Genomic DNA, 19,748 nt, shown 5'->3' with positions numbered 1-19,748 from the left:
GATGCGTTGTAAGATATGGGGTAATAGAGTTCGTTAAGTGGAAAAAATAAGAGAAGGACAAAGGGCATATTGGCTTCTTTATTTATCCAATCTTTAGAAACGGGAATATCACATGTGAAAAGAACAAGTAAACCAATCTATTCAAGACAGTCAACATCAAGCTTCTAATGAATTTAAGAAAAGGTGTAAAGTGATAATCATACAACTGTTTTTTCCCATATGGGAAAGTTGTGAGATTCCAGGCGTTTATGAGTAGGGATGCATGACCTAAGTGGGATACGTATCCTAGACGTCACATGTGGTAGGTACATCTATATAAGTTGTATCATGAGATTCTCAGTCTCAAGGCTCTCAACACAAACATGAGTCGTGTCTAAGAATCTCCCGTTTGATTCTATTTCTTTTCCTTTTAAGTAGAGGTTTGCATCCTTGCTGCATGGTTGAAGTCAACAAGAAATTATTCTTGGTGAGCAGGAAAGAAGTATTCTTTGAGTTTTTCACCACAGACACCTCCGAAATAGGGTTATGGTCAATGTGTCACTTCTCAAACCCATAATTAGGGATGTAAACGGTTCGAGGATCAGATGGGGTCGATTCCAGATTCGACTAATCGGATGTTGCCTAAAAGGATTCAGACTCCAATGGTAAAAAGCTCATACCGAATCTGCTTTTCACATGTAATCAGATTTGGATATGCATCAAATCTGCATATCCATCAGATTTGGAAGCAAATAACCAAAACCATATCCACATACAATTATAATCGGCCATGGTTTCGGTCTGACCAAACGAAGTCGGATTCGGTTGGATATCAGATAAAATAAGATCCATTTACATCCCTACCCATAATGGGACGGTTGAACTATAATGGTGGTTTCTCTTTGTTAGTTAAAAAAATGACCAAAGTAGGGAACCGCGTTCCTAACAACGAAGACTATTATGCGATATTAATTAAAACGGGAATATGTGCTGCTTCACTTACAGGCTCTCAACTATAAAGGCTTACGTTGCATATTTACTTGGTCTGTATTAGTACAAGGGGTCTCCAATTATTGTTTCTTTGTTTGCTCGAGTCTCATGAGATCTAAGATCTGGACTCTCACGCAACCTTATTGACATTGGCTAAACAAACATCAGAAAATTAATGAGTGGTGCAAAATGAGCTTGCATTTGCTTTTATAAATGAGAGTTGCTTTCTCATTTAAGAGTCTCATGTGATTTTGATCCATAGGACTCTAAATCAAATTTGATTTGGAGTCACATGTGGCCCAGCAAACCAAAACTAGCCCACTACTGTGAACATGTCTTTCTTTTGTTTTTTCAAGTAAACAGCATTGTCACATGCTATTATTTGGAAAAAGCTTAGTTTTACAGTTTTCCTGCTTTAACTATATATGTATTGGATTACTTATTCAAGAATGTTTATTTGTTTGAAAATTTTTCCGTCTAAATTATTTGACAATGTAGGTCACTTTTGTTAAAAATTTCTTTTAGGGTTATTTATATCTGCATGTAATCATAAAGCAGTATGTGACACATGAATGCAACATTATTTTTCTTTTTTAATCAAAAAGTAAATAAAACGACAGATCAAATGCGACCCATGCAGTTTTTACGTTGAGTTAGACAAGCATCCTCAAAAAATAAAAATACAAGCTATATTTGTATGTACTTGGATTCGGGTTCGTGTTGGGATCTATGTTGAAATTTGGATTCGCGTGGGATGTGCAAAACAAAGATCGAATTTGTTGACAGCTCTACGTCCAACATGTGTTGGATCATCTCTCTCTCTCTCTCATGGCTGTCAACTGTTCGGATCTAAATCAGTGTCCAACTCAAGCCTGATAAAAAATAAGCAAATATTAAGCTAAAAATGAAAACTAGGGGCACTTAAATGCCCCAGGAAGAGGGGTCGGAACCATGGACACGCTGCTCAAGGTTGAATCTTGCATGGAGCCCACGTTAGAGGAGCTGATCTCATTGTTTTTGAGGCATTTTTTATGCAGCTGTGCTGCATGTTTAGCGTGCAGCTTCACTACTGCTGACCATCCATTTCACATTTTTTTGAGATGGACAAAAGCACTAATTTCAAAAAATGCCAAAATGAATGGTTGTCAGTCAGGTCTCTGCATGCGCGCCATGCAGCGGCACATATAATGTGAAGTCAACCAATATAAATCGACTGTGTGGTGGGGGCTCGAAGAGGGGACAGACCAGAATCTGAGATGCCAGGCAACTAAACGCATCAATAGTATGGAGATCCACCCAAATAATTATTCAGGTTGGTTTTAAGCTATGGTTTTTGTTGGGTATCTGTATCTACCCAACGTAACCCAGGCAATTGTTAGGCTTTATAATTTTATTTAAATTACATGGATTGGGTTTGGGTCTTCTCAATTATGCACTGTTGGATCCGGTTAGGAATTGGGTGCCTATCTACCAGATTCGGGTCCAATTACCGCCCCATCACTTTTGTTCCCAATTAGTCTGTCCATTTAAGCTGAAGCCAGACCGGCTAGGCCCCTAAACCAGGTCTAGTTGAACCTAGTAGAGGCAGTTCAAATCAATTCGAGTGTGGTACTGATTTAACCTGATTTATCATGTCAACCCTGCTTTTAGGTTTGGAATAGGTCTGAGGGCTCCAAACCCAAAAAAACTTATCCATCAATACCCACTCCCTCTCATTAATATAATTCAATAGCAAAACCAACGCTTGGGAGGAGGGGTTTCTCGGATGGGACCTAGGCTGCTAGGCAGGTGGTCTAGGTTCAAACCCCTCTTGCTCAAGCGTGGACTCTGAGAGCAAGAGGTAAGCCCATAAAGTTTTACACTGCCCCGGCTAGGTCTGATCCTGAGGGTAGTTTCTCCATGTAAATATATAAAAAAATGGAGCTCCACTTGTTAGATAGGAGCAGTGAGTGCACGTCGCCTTGTGTTTGGGACGTTGCAGGTTCAAATCCCTATGGTATGAGTGTATAAATGGTGGGGGTCTGCCTAATTAACCCCAGTTTGTCTATCTTAAAAAAAAAATAATTCAGTGGCGAATACGGTGTTAATAATTGCATTTTTTTCACCATTTTCTAGTTTTGTTGTTCTTTCTTAATTATTCTTTTCTCTGTGACTTAGAAATTTTTCCTTTTCTTTATGTTTTGCATTTGTTAATTCCACAAATTCTTTTCTCACCTTTTGTTTTTAAGTCATTAATATGCAGTTGTTTTGTTCTTTAGCCATCAAAATGGACGCAATTCATCTAATCTACTGAACTAAAGGATCCATTTTCATAAACCTATAATTAATAAGCAACTTGGACTGAGGCAAGCATTTGTGACTTGCAGACTGCAGTTGTCATGCTTTGTCGCCAAGTCACATGGTCAGTAATTTAATCATTTTTTAATATTAGATTAACATGGAGTTGATAAAGACTCAGAGTCTTTTTTATAATAGTAGCTTGTTAAATCAACTAAAGTTTAGACATGTTGATGGACAATGATTGTTTTAATAGGATTAACTAAGTAATGGTAAAGCAAGATGTATTCAATTCCTGTACGTTGAGCAACCATTGGACCTGTCTCAAATTTCCTGAGTATAATATAGGTGGTCTTCTTGGTTCTTGAAAAGCAAGCCTAGATTCTTTTAAAGTTTCTAGAAAGTTGAGCAGATTCCACTACTAACTACAATTCTATCTTTATTGAAATTAACGTGAACAGTGAATTAAATAAAGCTTGAATGACTCTTAGAGGTGGTTAAAAATTACTTGTCCAAAAGCCTTAATTAATAGCTAAAACCAGCCTCCTATATCCCCCACAAGGGCTCCCCCTCATCTCGTATGTCACCAAGTTGAGAAGATGACACGAGTATACTCCCTGGTAAATCATAGGACCTCGGGGATTTTACCAACTGGAGTCTTTTGTTTTTTTGATAAGCAAGTTGGGGTTAGGCAGACCTGCACCATTTATACAACCATACCATTGGGATTTGAACTCGCAACTTCCCAACACAAGGTGATGTGCACTCACTGCTCCTACCAGACAACCGGAGACCCACTGCCAATATGCAAACTATGACAGAGGGTTTTTCCTTGGCTTAGCACACACAAAAAAAAACTCTTGTATTCAAAAGTATGAAGGCAAAAGTTTAGATCATAGAAGGTAATTATTATCTTTGAACAAGAAGGGGCAGAATTAAAGAGCCAGATGCCCTCTTAGGTGCTTCATGCTTATGGTGTTTAGGACTTGAGCATATCCGGATATATAGGAGTTCAGGCACAGGTGTTTGTGTAATATGTTTTGTCTTATTTTGTATGTGTATGGGGAATGACTTGCCTCCTAATTAGTTTTTTCCCCTACAAAAATGGCTGATACCCAATAACTATGCTAGAGTCCATTCCAAAGGTTTTATGTGCATTTTCGTTTTTTTTAAGCAAATGATGCAATGTGTGGATGATGTTGAGATAATTTCCTCCATTCAATAACCCTACATATTTAATTAATTCTACTTCCCTTAATAAAAACTTTTAAGTATTTAAATGTCAAGAATCCACAGTTTTGAATGTCTTGGGTAACTAAGATATGTGAAGTAACTAGACATGATCTAAAATATGCAAAAATAAGGCCACATAAAAACAGGAAATCTCTTATGCAAAGATCATGACCTTATAAAAACAGAAAACCTCTGCCTCTCTCTCTTTATTTTATAATTGATAAAATATAAGTTAGATAAAGCAAAGTTCTGTTTGATTTGATGTGTAAGTCAGGCTTTGCTTAACAATGAAAGCTTGAATATATGATGATGTTACAGCCAGCTACTAGAAAAGACACTATTAGACCTTAGGCCTTGGACACTGCAATTATAGATAAAAGGAACAAAGTTTTTGAGGCATCCAATAAATCGGTGGCCAACCTGCTCAAGTGGTGCATCCAAAGAATATTCAATCAAATCATCTTTTCTTTTCTGTGCACTCATTTGCAGGCATCCACAATGCATTGCAGTGGGGAAGTTTCTTTGTACTTCAAGCAGGCACCTACCAAGCACGAGGGAATCCATAAAGCCAGAGAAAAGGATGTTAAATGGATTAGATGTGATCCCAAGTTCCAACCCAATATGGCCAACACCTTATCCATGCCTTTATATTATACTCACAACAAGTTGGTCAATAATAATATAACCCTCAAGTTTAGTCATGACTAAACCAAATTTGGTAGAACATAACTTTACCTATTCTACCATTTTGTGTCACCAAGTAATCACCATCAATCTTGTCCCCAAAATTAGAGCATCAAGCTGCAATTTTATATTTCATCTCCAGCATAACATTTTCTTGAATATATATATATATATATATATATATATATATATATATATATATATATATATATAGAGAGAGAGAGAGAGAGAGAGTTAACATTGTGTCACCTACTAAAATAAATACCAGTTACTTATATATATATATATATATATATATATATATATATATATATATATATATATATATATATATATATAGAGAGAGAGAGAGAGAGAGAGAGAGTTAACATTGTGTCACCTACTAGAATAAACACCAGTTATTTTTTTTTTAACACCATTTTCTTTATAACCACCTTGTTCTTACTTTACTACAAGTGAGACATGCAACAGATATGTGAAGACTGATAATAATATTTAAATGAAAGATATAATAATTGGTGCAAGTTGTCACACTCACCAATGATTTTATAATAACTACATTGAGGGATGGCCCGCCTACTTCCACCCACAACATTGCTTTCAAGGTAGTTGGCAAGCTAATCCACTTGTACCCAACCTTGAATCACAAAGCAAAACTAAAACATTCTAGACACTCCTTTGTGCAATGCCACAATTCATCTTGAAAACACCCAAACCAGATCTAAGATGCGGATCCCATTTAGCCAACCAGATAATCCTATATAACAAAGACCAGTGGATCGAGATCCGGGTTTTCGTGGTTCAGACTCATATAACACCAGCTTTATTGATGAGTAAATTTCCATTTTTCTTTCAGATTGACAGTGCTTTGCCCCCTCCAGGTACGATATGGATGGCTTGACCTGGATCTGGTTTCCCCTAACCTGATGGTCTCAAATGGATCCAACCTTAATCCCTCAGACCCAGTAGTCCAAAATTCAAGAAAATTATAGACCTTTGGTTCAAGGGGCACTGAAATTCTACAACTTATTTCCAGTGTTATCACAGGTACTGGGGAATATGGAAAATCTAGAAATTTCTGTAGTGTGATCCGAACTCACTCAATGGGACAAACTGGTCCTACTAAAACCTTTAGCCCAAAGCGACCTAATGATTCAGCTTTGTTAATTTTATCCACTAAATGTTTCTGCTTCATGATGGTCAACAACTTTCTTATGTTGGTCATAGATATGAAAGGCCAAACATCATTTCTTCATTTTCTATATTTAGATCATTTATAATACAGACCAAGAAGCCATGCAACTCTGTGTACCTTCAGTTAAAACTATAAACTGCAGTTTCTTGAAAAGGAGCAACCCAAGATGATCATATTCCACTGAAAGAAAGAGCCAGAAACCAACAAAAATATGTTATGAGTACCATTTGGCTCATGTTGATTAGATGGTTGAAAAGACTTCATATCTTGGGCATGATATAGTATTTAAGTAACTCACACCTATCCTGGGCCCACCTACAAGGCACATTTTTGTTCCGCAGTTAGGTGGTAGTTTGTTAGACTCTGGTCTATGGTCAAGTGTTTGGATATTAGATTTAGAACTAGTGCAGGAATTCCCACACCCATCTGCATTTCAAGACCTCATTTTGAAGTGGGAAATCTGATTCACCGCCCAGATCCTGTAATTCAGATTCCCATGTAAATGTTTTGGCAATTCTCGCCGGGTTGGGAATTAGAGCTTCGGAGCGTGGTTTCAAACTCCCGGATCGGGACGAACCTACCCACGGCTAACATCATAAAGCCACCAAGTATGGATGGATTGATTGACAGTAAGGTCCACAAACCTTATTAGATCACTAAGGATGCATGAATTGATTGTTGGTGTGGTCCACACCAGCTATATGGGTTGGTTGTTTTCCTTATCTGTGGTCTAAACTATACCATACCAAGAATCCCTGTACATGACCCTCTCAGACAGTTGCTCTCCAACCATAAAGTTTGGAATGGTTTGGGGACCATGATGCATGTGGTTGTTAAGAGGTTGGGTTTGGGTAGGTTATTTCATGCACAGGTATTGAACAAACGGGTCTTACCCAGTTTGGACAAATGTTGTCAGTACGGGTAAATACTAAAAAATTATTCATGTCAATCATAATATGCCACGTGTTAAAACTATTAAAATAAATTTTAAAAATATTTTTTGGTATTTTTATATTTATTAAAAATTATCCGATTCAAGCTTGCAGCGTATCGATTTTCTGCTGATAGATCGGACCGATACACACCGATACTGATAACATTGGTTTGGACAAGTCTCATTCACTGTTGATGATTCAAGCTTGCAGCGTAGCCTCAAGAATATCGATTTTCTGTTGATAGAAGGATGCATGATTTTTTTTTTTTAAATTGTTTTCTTTTTCTTCTCTCTCAAAAGCAAATTGTTTGATACGAGTGCTTGACCAATTGAGCCTATGAATCATCAATGCCTGTAAATGATGATTTTACATCAAGTTTATATAATTTTTGTTTAAACTCTCGCTAATCATTAAAAAGATACGATGAATCTTATTTATTCAAGAAATTTTAAGATACATATTTCTCAAGGTCATTCAACCCTTCCTAAGGTTGTGTTTGCATTGTAGGACAAACGCGGGCCAGGTAACCTTGTGTTTAGAGGCGAGGCGGCTCAAGAGAAGTTGAGGCCCTAGGCCGGCTGACCTCTTTGAGATTTCAGGTAACCGCCTAGGGCTTCAAATGAAAAAAAATATATAACACTTATATTTCACATGGAGAGAGAGAGTGTGTGTGTGGCGGAATCCTTCGTGATGGTCGCCGAAACCCCAAAACCCTTGACATAGGTTGTGTTTATGAGAAGAGGAAAGGGTTTAGGGGCGAAAAAACGGGGCCTTAGGGCAAACAAAAAAACGGGAGGCAAAAAACAAGAAACAAAAAAAAACGGAATTCAAAGTAAGGGGCGATATATCGTGAGATGTACAAAATCTTGCGATATTTAGTCACAAATGAAATTCTTGCGATATTTTGTAAATTTCACGATAAAAATCCGTTTTTAACTTTTCACATAGTTCTCACGAAAAAAAACGCAAGATTTTTTGGTAATTCTCTCTATATTTTTTTCTCTATGCCACTCACCCACCCAAGGCTGGATCAAAGCCATGTTATTTAGCCAATAAGATGGTCGCCTTTACGCACATTTTTGGCAAAGTCAGACAATTAGAAAGTTTCAAAAATGAAGAAAATTAAGAAGAAAAATTGAAAAAAAAAAAAAAAGTAAAAAACGCTAGATCCAAAATTCCTCTTTCCGGCCCGCATTAATTTTCCCTGCCTTTTGGTCGCGCTTTGACTTTGTCAGATCCACCAGTCAAACGGAACTCCCCCGCGTTTCCATTTTCGGTACTTCCTCGAATCCGCCTACCGGACCCGTTACCTCTTCCATAAATGACTAAGTTACCCCCAGAAATTCCCCAAAATTTCCCCATGTATCCTCCTCAGTCAGCAGTCAGCCACACGGTCCGACCTCCTCCTCGTCAAAGGCCCAAAGCGGCACGCGTCCTCATGTGTACTGCGACGAAATTTAGACTCAGAATACAGTTGACCGAAATTCTGAGGGCCTGATTGGAAGCGTCGGTGCTCCCCGACTCGTCTTCTTCGCTGACCGAAGGGAGCACGCTCATGATTGGACCAACTTAAGCGTTACAAAAAAGAGACCAAAAAAATAAAAAAAATAAGCAAAAACCGCTCAGGTCCAAAACAGGAGCGGTTTTGTCCCCAGCAGACGGTGGAAAGCTGACCCCATCACGTTGCGTGAAACCCGCTCAACCTTGCCAGCTCATTCACCATTCCATTCCAACTGCTTCCACTGTAAATTCTATATTTACCCTTACTCACCTTGCAAACATTAAACTATCTAGATAAAATTTACGGTATCACCCACAAGTTTTTCCTCTTTTCAACTACATGTCAATAAAAAAGAGTTTTTGTTTATTAAAGGCTTAATCAATTATACATTGGATTCAATAGCTAGCTGCTCTTACTAAAAAAGAAAAGTATTTGATTAACATTGTTAATATATGGTATTAAATTTCAGATGATTGATTAATTACTTTAGCTGTATAGAAAGCACATGTGGGTCTCAGTTAAATTTGAATGAACAGAAGAGAGAGAGACCACGTGGCAAAACTGGACTCGCCTGATTGGTTGCAAGTTTACCTTTACAACACGTAAAACCTGTCCAAAAGGAAACGCCAAAGATGCCACGTGTTTTTAGCCGGTAAACCGTTTTCCGGTAGTTCATTCGCCTGCCGGCCAGCGATTTGGTTGAACCAACTACAACTACCGCCCCTCTTTTATTTTACTTCACCCTCTCCTTCTGTGGGTATAAATACCCTCAGGTACCCACCCTTTGCGGTTTCCTTAATCCGTTCCCGGTTTCGCTGTTTCTCCTCCGTTCCTTCGGCGTCCGTCGGCCAGAAATTCCTCTCTTTGTCCCGCGCGCTCGTTCCTTCTGTTTCCCGCGTTTTCCACGGGAGGAAACCCTTCGTTTTCCGGCTCTCCGGCGCGGATCTGCCGTTCCGTCCGGCGTGAGTTCGACGTCTTCCGGAGGGTAATGCCGGCACGACTCTTGGAGGAGGCGTCGCTTCGGACATTATTAGGGTCCGAAACTGTCTCGTAGGGTTTCCGGCGTCGGTTTCTGGGCGTCTTGACGGTTTCCTTCGGGCGGAGGGTCAGGGAGAGGCTTCCGGAACGTGATATGGTGCGTTTTCCTTCTCTTTTTCTCCTGGATCCTTGCCGTTTCTCCTGAAACTCGGCTATTTCTTTCCTTTTTTAGGTGTCTAGTGGCTCCTTTCGTGTGTTCACGGTAGATTTGCGTGTATTTTTGAACAAATCAGGATTTTCTCTTTTAATTCCTTGTGTTTTTTGATAGTTTTGTGTAAGTGTTTCCCTGCTGTAGATTTGCTTATTTTTGTGTTTGATATGTATTTTTTCAGTTATGCATTCTATTTTTCCGTTCACTTTGGTCGGTCTGGCAGAATAGTTTCGTAACCGAATTTCCTTTTATGCTTTCCTATTTCTTAAGAAGGAGAACAACGAATCTTACTTCTTTTAAGGCAGTTTACTCATGAATTAGTAATCTTCTAACGAATTGTCCTCTCTTCCCCTGGTTGCCAGTATATATTATAGCATCAGGTAGGGATTTTGAATTTCTTTTACTTTTTTTCAGGCCTCTTATCTTGATATCACACCTTGAAATTAACTGTTTAGTTTTTTCATGGGTATCTACATCGCTTGTATGGCTGGATGCGCGTAGTTGTTGAATTTGTTAGGGGTCTGGAAAAAACCGCATGCCTTTGTTACCAGAATTTAGGGATACATAAACTTTTACAAACAATTCATCCTTTTGTTTCACGCTTTCTGCACTAGCACTGAGTTATCTCATCAGAAACCCAGACGCTTCAGTCAAGGATTTGCTTGAATCGTCGAAGCGAGAAGTGTAAATTGTAATGCAGTTCCAAGAAAACACGGCTTTGGTATGAAAGTTATTTATCAATAGTTGGTTTGTTACTCAAGGAGAATCGTACTTGTCGTTTTTCACGCTTCCTTTCTTCTGAGCTTTGTTCTACCCGTGAATCTAGGGTTGTTCCTACTCCCTAGCCATTGTACAGTGCTAGGGGAAGGACTGATATGTTGATCTGTACTGCATTGTTCGGAATTAAATTGCCAACTTCTGCATATTCTTTGTCCTGAATTTATGTGAACGAATTAATTTTACAAAGAACACAGTGCTTGGGCTGAAAAGAGTTCATACCATCTGCTGGATCTTATCTTTGAACAACCTATCTGTTTCAAGCGAAAGGAAAACACGCTTTGAGGTGAGGTGCGAACCTATTGGATTGAGGGATATGGAAAATGTGGAAAGCAGATGAAGCGTGCTTTCGGAACAGTGTGAGGAAACTAGCCTCCCTGGGGGCTGGTATATCGCCCAGGAAGATTTTTTTCCATCACCCTCTTATTTCTTTATTTTATTTATTTCCTTAATTGGATTTACGTTCATGCCTTCTGTTTTGATGTTTTGCATGTGTAATTGAATGTGGGGAGCGATGGTCTAAGGGCACGGTTTCTTTTTTCTTATTGTTTTTATTAGGGGGTGTTCTTGTAATTATGAGTATGATAAGAGGATATTGCCATTAAGAGAAAAACTATTTAAGGGATTTCTTTTAGTGCCTTTTTGGGCTCTTCAAATCGTATTAAGCCCTTCATTGCTACCAAGCCTAAATTAGGTTGGGTTCTACTTCTATGTGGTTTGATCGTGCCTTTTTGCATTCCCATCCGCAGATTGTAGGAGAGAGAGAAAGACACAGATTATACGGATTATTTCCCATTGAAGGGGTCTCCTTTTCTCGTTGGCCATTGCTGTCTCTTCGATTAGTCTGATTGCTGAGTTTTTAGTCCAAATCCTGTCTCCATCCTAACTACTTGAGGAAGAAAAAAGATTAACAGTTATTCCTCTTTGTTAGACTGATTAAGCACTTTTCTTATGTATTCCTCTTAGTTCATTTAATTAAAAATATGGCCTTTTGTTCTCCATCCTGGTTTTCAGATGGATAGCCCTATTTTTTTCTGGAAAAAGAGGGCTTCTAATGTCTGTATTAATGTGAGAATTGTTGCATACTGAAACTTCTAAATGTGGTCTTTGAAAAATCAAGGATTTGTTTGCTTACCTTATGTCATGGTTTCCTATTTGCTGAATATTGAATATGTTCTAAGTTCATTTTTTTTTGTTATTTAGAGAGTGTTTAGTATTTAAAGCTTCACTATGGATTATGCTTGTAGCGTTTGGCTGTGCTGTATATGCTACCACAACATAGTTACATGGGCACATTAGCTCCTTTTTTCCCTCCTTTTAAATATCAATTTATTCATTTAGGCTTTTACCATGTTCCAATGTCTTTCATTTCTTTTCTGTTTTCTTAGGTTTCAGTTGAATTATGTTTTTCAAAAGTTGCAGCAGTTAAGGGCATGCTTGCTTGCACTTTTGGGATGTGTAAACGATGCAAATTTGAATGTGATTCCAATTCACGCAGTCACTTTCATGAATTGGAATCACATGTCTTGTGTGTAAGTGGCCATGTATTTGATTCATTCACACCCCAATATTTACACGTGTTTTCCTGGAGGTATACACGGCCATGTGTATTCGGAATCTCACAATTGTAAGATTCCGGTTCATATTACAGGATAAGCAAGCATGCCCTAAAAGTTGGGCTTTCTCCAGGTGTGCATGTAATTTGAAGTTTTCCTTGTCTTTCTATCCTTTTCATTGTTCTCGTTCCTTCGATTAAGTAAACACTATGGTATTAAGATGACAAACTCTCTTGAGCAACTGGGAGGCACGTGTCTATCATAGAAGACATATACCAATAAAATTTGGTGCTTGGATAGGGTATTTGTTCTCAAATGTGCGATGCATAAAGTTAAGTATTGTCTGATCATAGGTTATAGTTTCCATAAGCCACTGGTTACGTTGTCCTGAAGTTATGGCTTGAGTTGCTCTCTCTCTCTCTCTCTTAATGTCTGATATGTGAGATACATTTATTCTTGGTTTTGTGCTGTTCTTATTTGCAGTAAAATGACATGTGAAACCACAAATGTTTGAAATAAAATTAATCGGATTGCTAATGAAGTGAGACATTTTGGAGGAAATTGAGATGGATACAGATTTAATTTGGCATAAAAGGTTTTTTAATTCTATGAATAATACAGAGCTACTGTATGCTATCTAGAGAAGATAAATAGTTCAAAGCTGTTGAATGGACACTATTTCATCAAATAAGAATAGAAGAATTTAGGCCATGAAGGGAAACGTGAACATTTGATTAACTTAACCGGTAGGATGGTGTTGACAGAGTAATGTTTGCCAACCCTTCAGCCATGAAAAGTACTGATGGTTGATCCAAATTGACATAAAAGAGGGCATAGTTGTAATGAATGTGATGCACGCATATGGTCAAGACGTAAGATCACTGAGCAGCATATCGAAGGGACAGATAATGGAATATCTGTATACAGATAAAAATTCCCAGTGAATGCAAAGTAACATTGCATATATTTGTCAAAAGTAACTTTTTGCAGTAATGAACATAAACTGGTGGTGTGGCATCAAGTTAATGCATTTCTTTGCCATGTAAGGATGAAAATTTTGGCAAATTTGATTGATGATTATGGGTGAATCAATACATGGAATATCCCTTGCTGTGTTTAGTGATATTTGTAATTCATTCTCTTGACTTTCTGACTGAGCTGTCCTCAGTTGGCCTGTACTGTTCATAATTTTTTCTGATAATTGTTGCTGTTTTATTATATGCAAATGATAATTTAAAATTTGAAACATAACTTATGTTCTTCTCTTACTTTTTTTACATTGTTATTTTACTTGTTTGATAGGTGGAAGGAAGAGTTTGTTCATCAGGAGAGGTTAAGAATGTGCTAGACATTTTGACACATAGAAAGCTTCACCAAATGAATTTTGGAATTGTGCCAGGAGCAAATGCAACCAATACAATGTCTAGAAGTGGAGGCGATGCTCTAAGGCCTCCAGGGTCGTGGGGAATGAGATTGCATGGAAAGGCTGGTCCTTGTTCTCGATTTAATGGTGTGTCTGTTCGGGAAGATGCTTTTTCAAAGCGTAAAGTTGCTACATTTGATGCTACAGACTTAGGATGGATTGACAAGATTCCAGAGTGTCCTGTATTTTTTCCAACAAAAGAGGAGTTTGAGGATCCTTTAGTCTATCTCCAGCGTATTGCTCCTACAGCTTCAAAATATGGTAAAAAGTTTCCTGTCTGTTGCCACATTACCTTATTTTTTCATTAAATATTGTTTAATCTGAATCAAATTGATTTTGGGCTTCTAGTTTGATCTACCACTTGACTGTAACAAGCCATGTTTATGTATTGAATCATTTAGTGTTTTTCCAGTTCATTTTTGGCTTGCTCTGCCTCTAATTTACACCAGTTACTTTCACATTACAAATCTCTCTCTCTCTCTCTCTCTCTATATATATATATATATATATATATATATATATATATATATATATATATATATCCTTTCTAGCTCTGTGGAAGGTTCGGAGAGTAGTAACTAATTATTGAGTGAATTATTTGATTATTCAATATCGATTGTTAACACAGCCCTGACTCCTTGTTTAGCTATTCTTCCAAAAAATACCATCTTTTCATTTGTGTTTGTCAAAGACTCAAACCCATTCAGATGTCACCATAAATCTCAAGTTCTGTTCAATTGTGTAACTTTGAGGGTTCAATTTGATAAATGGATTGATGAAACCACCAAGGGCCTGCAGCTTGGCCTGAAAAGGAGGAAATAGAAAAAAAAAAGATTCTCTATGATTTTTTTCAAGTTTTATGCTTGTGCATTTATTTAATCATATTATCTTGCCCAGCAGTTGATATCGAAATATACTTATGTGTTGTTCTAGGGTGGTTGACTCTGCTAGACTTCTTTTAGTAACTCATCTTTTGAATGTATAATCCTCTAAGACAGTTATGGAAATCTCCACTATTACATTGTAGGATATTCAAATCTGTTGAAAGCTTGAATAGATTTCCTCTAAGTGGGGTTTAATTTTGTTCAGTTGGTCATCTCTTTTCTGAATTATGTAGTTGTGTGAAGCTTTCTTATTTTTCTTTCCTTTGCTGTTCTTCAGGTATATGCAAGATTGTTTCGCCCCTGAGTGCTTCTGTACCTGCTGGTGTTGTGCTAATGAAGGAGAAGGCTGGCTTCAAATTTACAACTCGAGTGCAGCCCATGTGCTTAGCTGAATGGGACAATGAGGACAAGGTTACCTTTTATATGAGTGGGAGGTAGGTTGTTGGATAAGCATCAAATGGTACACTTTATTAAGTCCATTCATGTTTAAATAGGATCCTTTTGTTTTCAGAAACTATACCTTCCGTGAATTTGAGAAGATGGCAAACAAAGTGTTTTCACGGCGATACTCTAGTGCTGGAAGCCTTCCTGCAAAGTTCTTGGAAGAGGAGTTTTGGCATGAAATAGCATGTGGGAAAACAGAAACTGTAGAATATGCATGTGATATTGATGGTAGTGCTTTTTCAACTTCTCCAAGTGATCAGCTTGGGAAAAGTAAATGGAATTTGAAGGTGATTATTCTCGCTGTCTTGTGCACTTTTCTTTCTTTCTATTATGTTGCTTATTTGCATTTCCAAACTTGATTGCAGTATCCACTACAAAAGCTTGTTTTTCTAGCCCTTTTAAGGCTGTGGGACCAATGATGTATGTTTATTTTCCTTTCCAAAAGCGTTCTGTATGTTCACAAGTATTCAAGAAATCAACTTGATTCAGTTTTGGCTTAAAAATCAAAGACAGTGGCTCAACATCTCGCTGGACCTTGGGACTTGCTGATCCTTCTTTGCCAACCAGTAGAAAATTAGCTAAATATGCTATATGAAGTTTTTTTGAATTTTGAGTTGGCCTGTAGGTTGAGCAGTGATAACTAGTGTTGGTCTGTGCAACTCATAATATATGCGAGTGAATGTTTTACACCTAATCCAAGTAGCTTGGACTGGTTCAGTTTTTGCTGCCAAGTATTTGAGGTTTGAAATTTTCTTGGACCAGTGCAATTTTTGCTGCCAAGTATTTGGAGTTTGAAACTTTGAATGCTGAACTTCTATTGCTTATTATAATGATGTTCCCATGGGCCTTTTATATTTATTTATTTTATGTTGTTCAGTTAGAGTGTATTTGTGCATGGTATATCTTCATTTACTGATCGATATATATATATATATATGTTTTCCTTTGATTCCAGAATTTGTCGCGGCTGCCAAAATCGACATTACGTCTTCTTGACACTGCAATTCCGGTGCTGCATATAAGTCCTTGAGTTTTTTTTTTGTAATTTCATGTTTTAAGAGACACAAATAATTCAATTTGTAGTTTTTCTTTTCAGGGTGTAACGGATCCTATGCTTTACATTGGGATGCTATTCAGTATGTTTGCATGGCATGTGGAAGATCATTACTTGTACAGGTTTATAATGCACTGCCTAACTCCCAAGGTTTTATTTTTTGTTTTTGGCATCGTTGTAAAATAACGACTGTTTGTTGCTGTTTTACAGCATTAACTATCATCATTGTGGGGCTTCGAAAACTTGGTATGGTATTCCTGGGCATGCAGCACCTGCCTTTGAAAGGGTTGTGGGGGAGCATGTATATAAACGTGAAATCCTTTCTTATGAAAAAGAAGATGGAGCATTTGATTTACTTTTGGGAAAGACAACCATGTTTCCACCAAATGTCCTCTTGGAACATGATGTTCCTGTGTATAAAGCTGTGCAAAAACCTGGAGAGTTTGTCGTCACCTTCCCTCGGTCTTATCATGCAGGTTTTAGTCATGGTAGGATTTTTACATTCTATTTTGTTTGTCAGAAACTAATTTGATTATACTATGTTTTCTCCTGAAGACTTTTATGACAAAACTTGACTTTTAGGTTCTATTCTGGGTCAGCATATCACCACTCTGCACTATTTACCCGTTGGCTTGTTGCATAATTATTTTGTTATGTTGTTTACCTTAACAAGCAATCTTAGTTTTATCTCATTTCTCTAGGTTTTAATTGCGGTGAGGCAGTAAACTTTGCAATGGGTGACTGGTTTCCATTTGGCGCAGTTGCTAGCCAACGCTATGGAGTTCTTAACAGGTTACCTCTCCTTCCTTACGAGGAACTTCTGTGCAAAGAAGCAATGCTTCTTTTCAAGAGCTTATCATGCACTGAGTCGAGGGAGCCTGATTTCTGTTCACTAGATCTGATTTCTCAGCATTGTATAAAGGTTTCTTTTGTACACCTTATGAGGTTTCAGCATCGCGTTCGCTGGTTGCTTATGAAATTGGGGGCATGTGCAAGATTTTCCCTGGACACTCAAGGAACTTTGCTTTGCGGTCTTTGCAAACGTGATTGCTTTGTTGCATTTATAACATGTGACTGCTTTGTGCATCCTATATGCCTTCGTCATAGTAAGAATTTCTTGAATTATGCTTTTGAAGATTTAATTTTTCTTTACTGATATGCATAATGTGATATAATCCTATGAATGGATGCACTTGTGAGTCATGCTGATACGTTCTTTGCATCTTGTTCCAAAATTTTCAGAGACTGAGATGATGGCCTGCAGATGTGGCAGCAACCGAACCATATTTTTAAGGGAGAAACTTTTGGAAATGGAATCTGTCTCTCATAAATTCGAGCAAGATGATGGGGTATTGGATGGGGTCCAAGAACAAATTTTACAAGGCGATGATTCTTCTTTACAGATGAATCTGTTTCAAATTGAAGAAGGCTACACACCATATTGTGAAGTAAAAAGTGATTTGAAAGCCAAAACTGAGGAACAGACTCAAAAGGGACAAGATTCAAGCATTTCCTGTGAATCTTCTTTGGTGTCTCCAGATGTCAAATGTGTATCCATTGATCAAAGTTGTCATCGGGCTCAGGATATGCCTTCTGGGGTTCAGGATGATGATGATTCAGATTCAGAAATATTCAGGGTTAGGCGTCGGCGGACTGTTAAAGTGGAAAGTAGGCCTGTTCATAACATAGCAGACCTGAAGGTGTCTGAGCAACAGGTATTTTTTTACGCTAAAACTATACTTTTAATGGAAGATTGAAACTAATTCCAGTGCTCGCATCACTGTGATATTTAAGATTTCGGTGAATGTTTGATACTACACAAAGCCTTATATTTATTTAAATTTTATTCCTTCCTGCTATGATATTCATAATGACACTTAAAAAGAGTCCTTAAGAATCTGGCTTTATTGCTTGATTGAAGATGTAAGCAAATTTACAGATCAAAAAATTTACATGCACTTATATGTGCTGTAGAGAAACAATGTGAAACATTTCCATTCCTAAATATACCAGCTAACGTCTTAAAATTTTTGTGTTATTATCTGCTTTTGGTTTCTAAATTCCACCTTTATATGTTTATTTTGATGTCCCACAGATATCCATGCTATTGTAATATTGATCTCCATAATATGATCAGCATTATATGCCCCTATTTGAATAGCCGATTACAGTTTTCCTCTGCTGCTCCACATATTTCATACCCTAATATGATCTATATTACCTGGACTCCCGTACCTTAGCACTAGTAAAAATTTGAAACCTTAAGTTTGGTTAGGATTGCTCAACTTATCAGCTATTTACAAGATGCTGCCCAACATTTGCATTATTACATTCAACTGCCTACTTAATGGTCAACTGAATAATTGGATAAACGGGCCTTTGAAACAAATTTTATAAAAGCAGGCGTGCCACACTCCGAAATTACAAGCTTATTCTTTTGTATACTAATATGGTGAAAGTTGTCATGTATAAATCATTTACGTTCCACACTCCGTAATTACAAGCTTGTTCTTTTGCTTGTACACATTGAATTTAGACGTAACTATTATTCAGTCAATAACAATGATGCTTACATCCATGTTTTTTTTTTCATTTTAGGTTCTTAGACGACTGAAGAAGGTTTTACCAGATGGAAGGAATGAGCAGACATCTACTGCAGGCAGCGTATCACACAAACTTGAGCAACAACATAGCCTTACAACATTCTCTAAATCAGAAGCTTGCAGTTCGAGATCTCCTGCAAAGGATTCTCCTGCTATTCAGAGAGAATCTAATGGGAAAAGACTCCAAGACAGAGAACATTACTTCATTGATAATTTTAGGACTCAGACAACCGACTGTGAGCTAAAACACCTAAATGTTCGTAGCCCTTTGTTTCCCAGCAACAAACGGTCCAGATCTAGCTGCATATTGACAGAAAAAGGTGACAGATCAGGTGGGCATTCATTATGATTGTCATCGTTGAGGACTGACAGAGTCGCTAATCGGAGAACTTAGTGGCACTAACAGCAATGACTGGGGGAAGTAGCAATAACAGAATTTTCTTTAAGGGAAGGATTCTTTGTGCAGGCCTCAAATTGAGGCGACAGCATGTGCCTATTCTTGGGGTCTCTGTCTTGCCGGCGATTTTTCGTGCTCCGGCAGGGAAGGCTCGGCCAGCAGGTAGGTAGAATTATCAATTCTTGCGAGCAGAGTGGGATTCCACTTTGTTCATAAAAAGGTGTCTGCTACTTCCCCTTTAGTTCTTTATTCTTTTACAAAAGAAAATTGGTCATGTACATTGGTCTTATAATAATAAAAGTAATGCAAATTACTTTATTTTCGTTGCCTGGCTCGCTTCCGCTTGGCCTGCTTTTTTCTTTTCTTTCTTGTTCCCGATCAAAGTCTGCAATTTTGGTGTGTTTGAACATTTGGAAAAGTCTTCGTCCTTTCTTTTTGATGGGCAATCTTTATCTTTTGAAAAGTAGAGTGTGACCAAGACATCCCTATCGTCCATATTGGTTTTGTCATGGTTGGCAAAAACAGGGATGATTTTGGAAAATGGGAACTTTTTTACCATCTCGATCAAATGGCAGTGACGCCTCCAATTCTAAAAATGGGCCTGAATTTCCCGATATCGGCTTTTGT

General features: G+C 37.8%; 1 protein-coding gene across 1 annotated transcript; it reads left to right on the top strand.

The window, feature by feature from the left end:
* The first annotated feature begins 9,588 nt into the window (after positions 1-9,588).
* Positions 9,589-19,438, top strand: LOC149845250 (lysine-specific demethylase JMJ13-like). Its single transcript, XM_089995647.1, has 10 exons — positions 9,589-9,929; positions 13,619-14,000; positions 14,901-15,057; positions 15,135-15,354; positions 16,023-16,076; positions 16,164-16,243; positions 16,332-16,609; positions 16,823-17,227; positions 17,364-17,836; positions 18,720-19,438. Exons 1-10 carry the CDS (start codon positions 9,927-9,929, stop codon positions 19,071-19,073), a joined length of 2,406 nt encoding a protein of 801 aa, XP_089851773.1. The 5' UTR covers positions 9,589-9,926; the 3' UTR covers positions 19,074-19,438.
* Positions 19,439-19,748: the final 310 nt, after the last annotated feature.

Source organism: Nuphar pumila, chromosome 2 (assembly GCF_984573655.1).
Source record: "Nuphar pumila chromosome 2, dmNupPumi1.hap1.1, whole genome shotgun sequence".
Lineage (NCBI taxonomy): Eukaryota > Viridiplantae > Streptophyta > Magnoliopsida > Nymphaeales > Nymphaeaceae > Nuphar > Nuphar pumila.
This window is presented reverse-complemented; position numbering and strand designations above follow the sequence as displayed.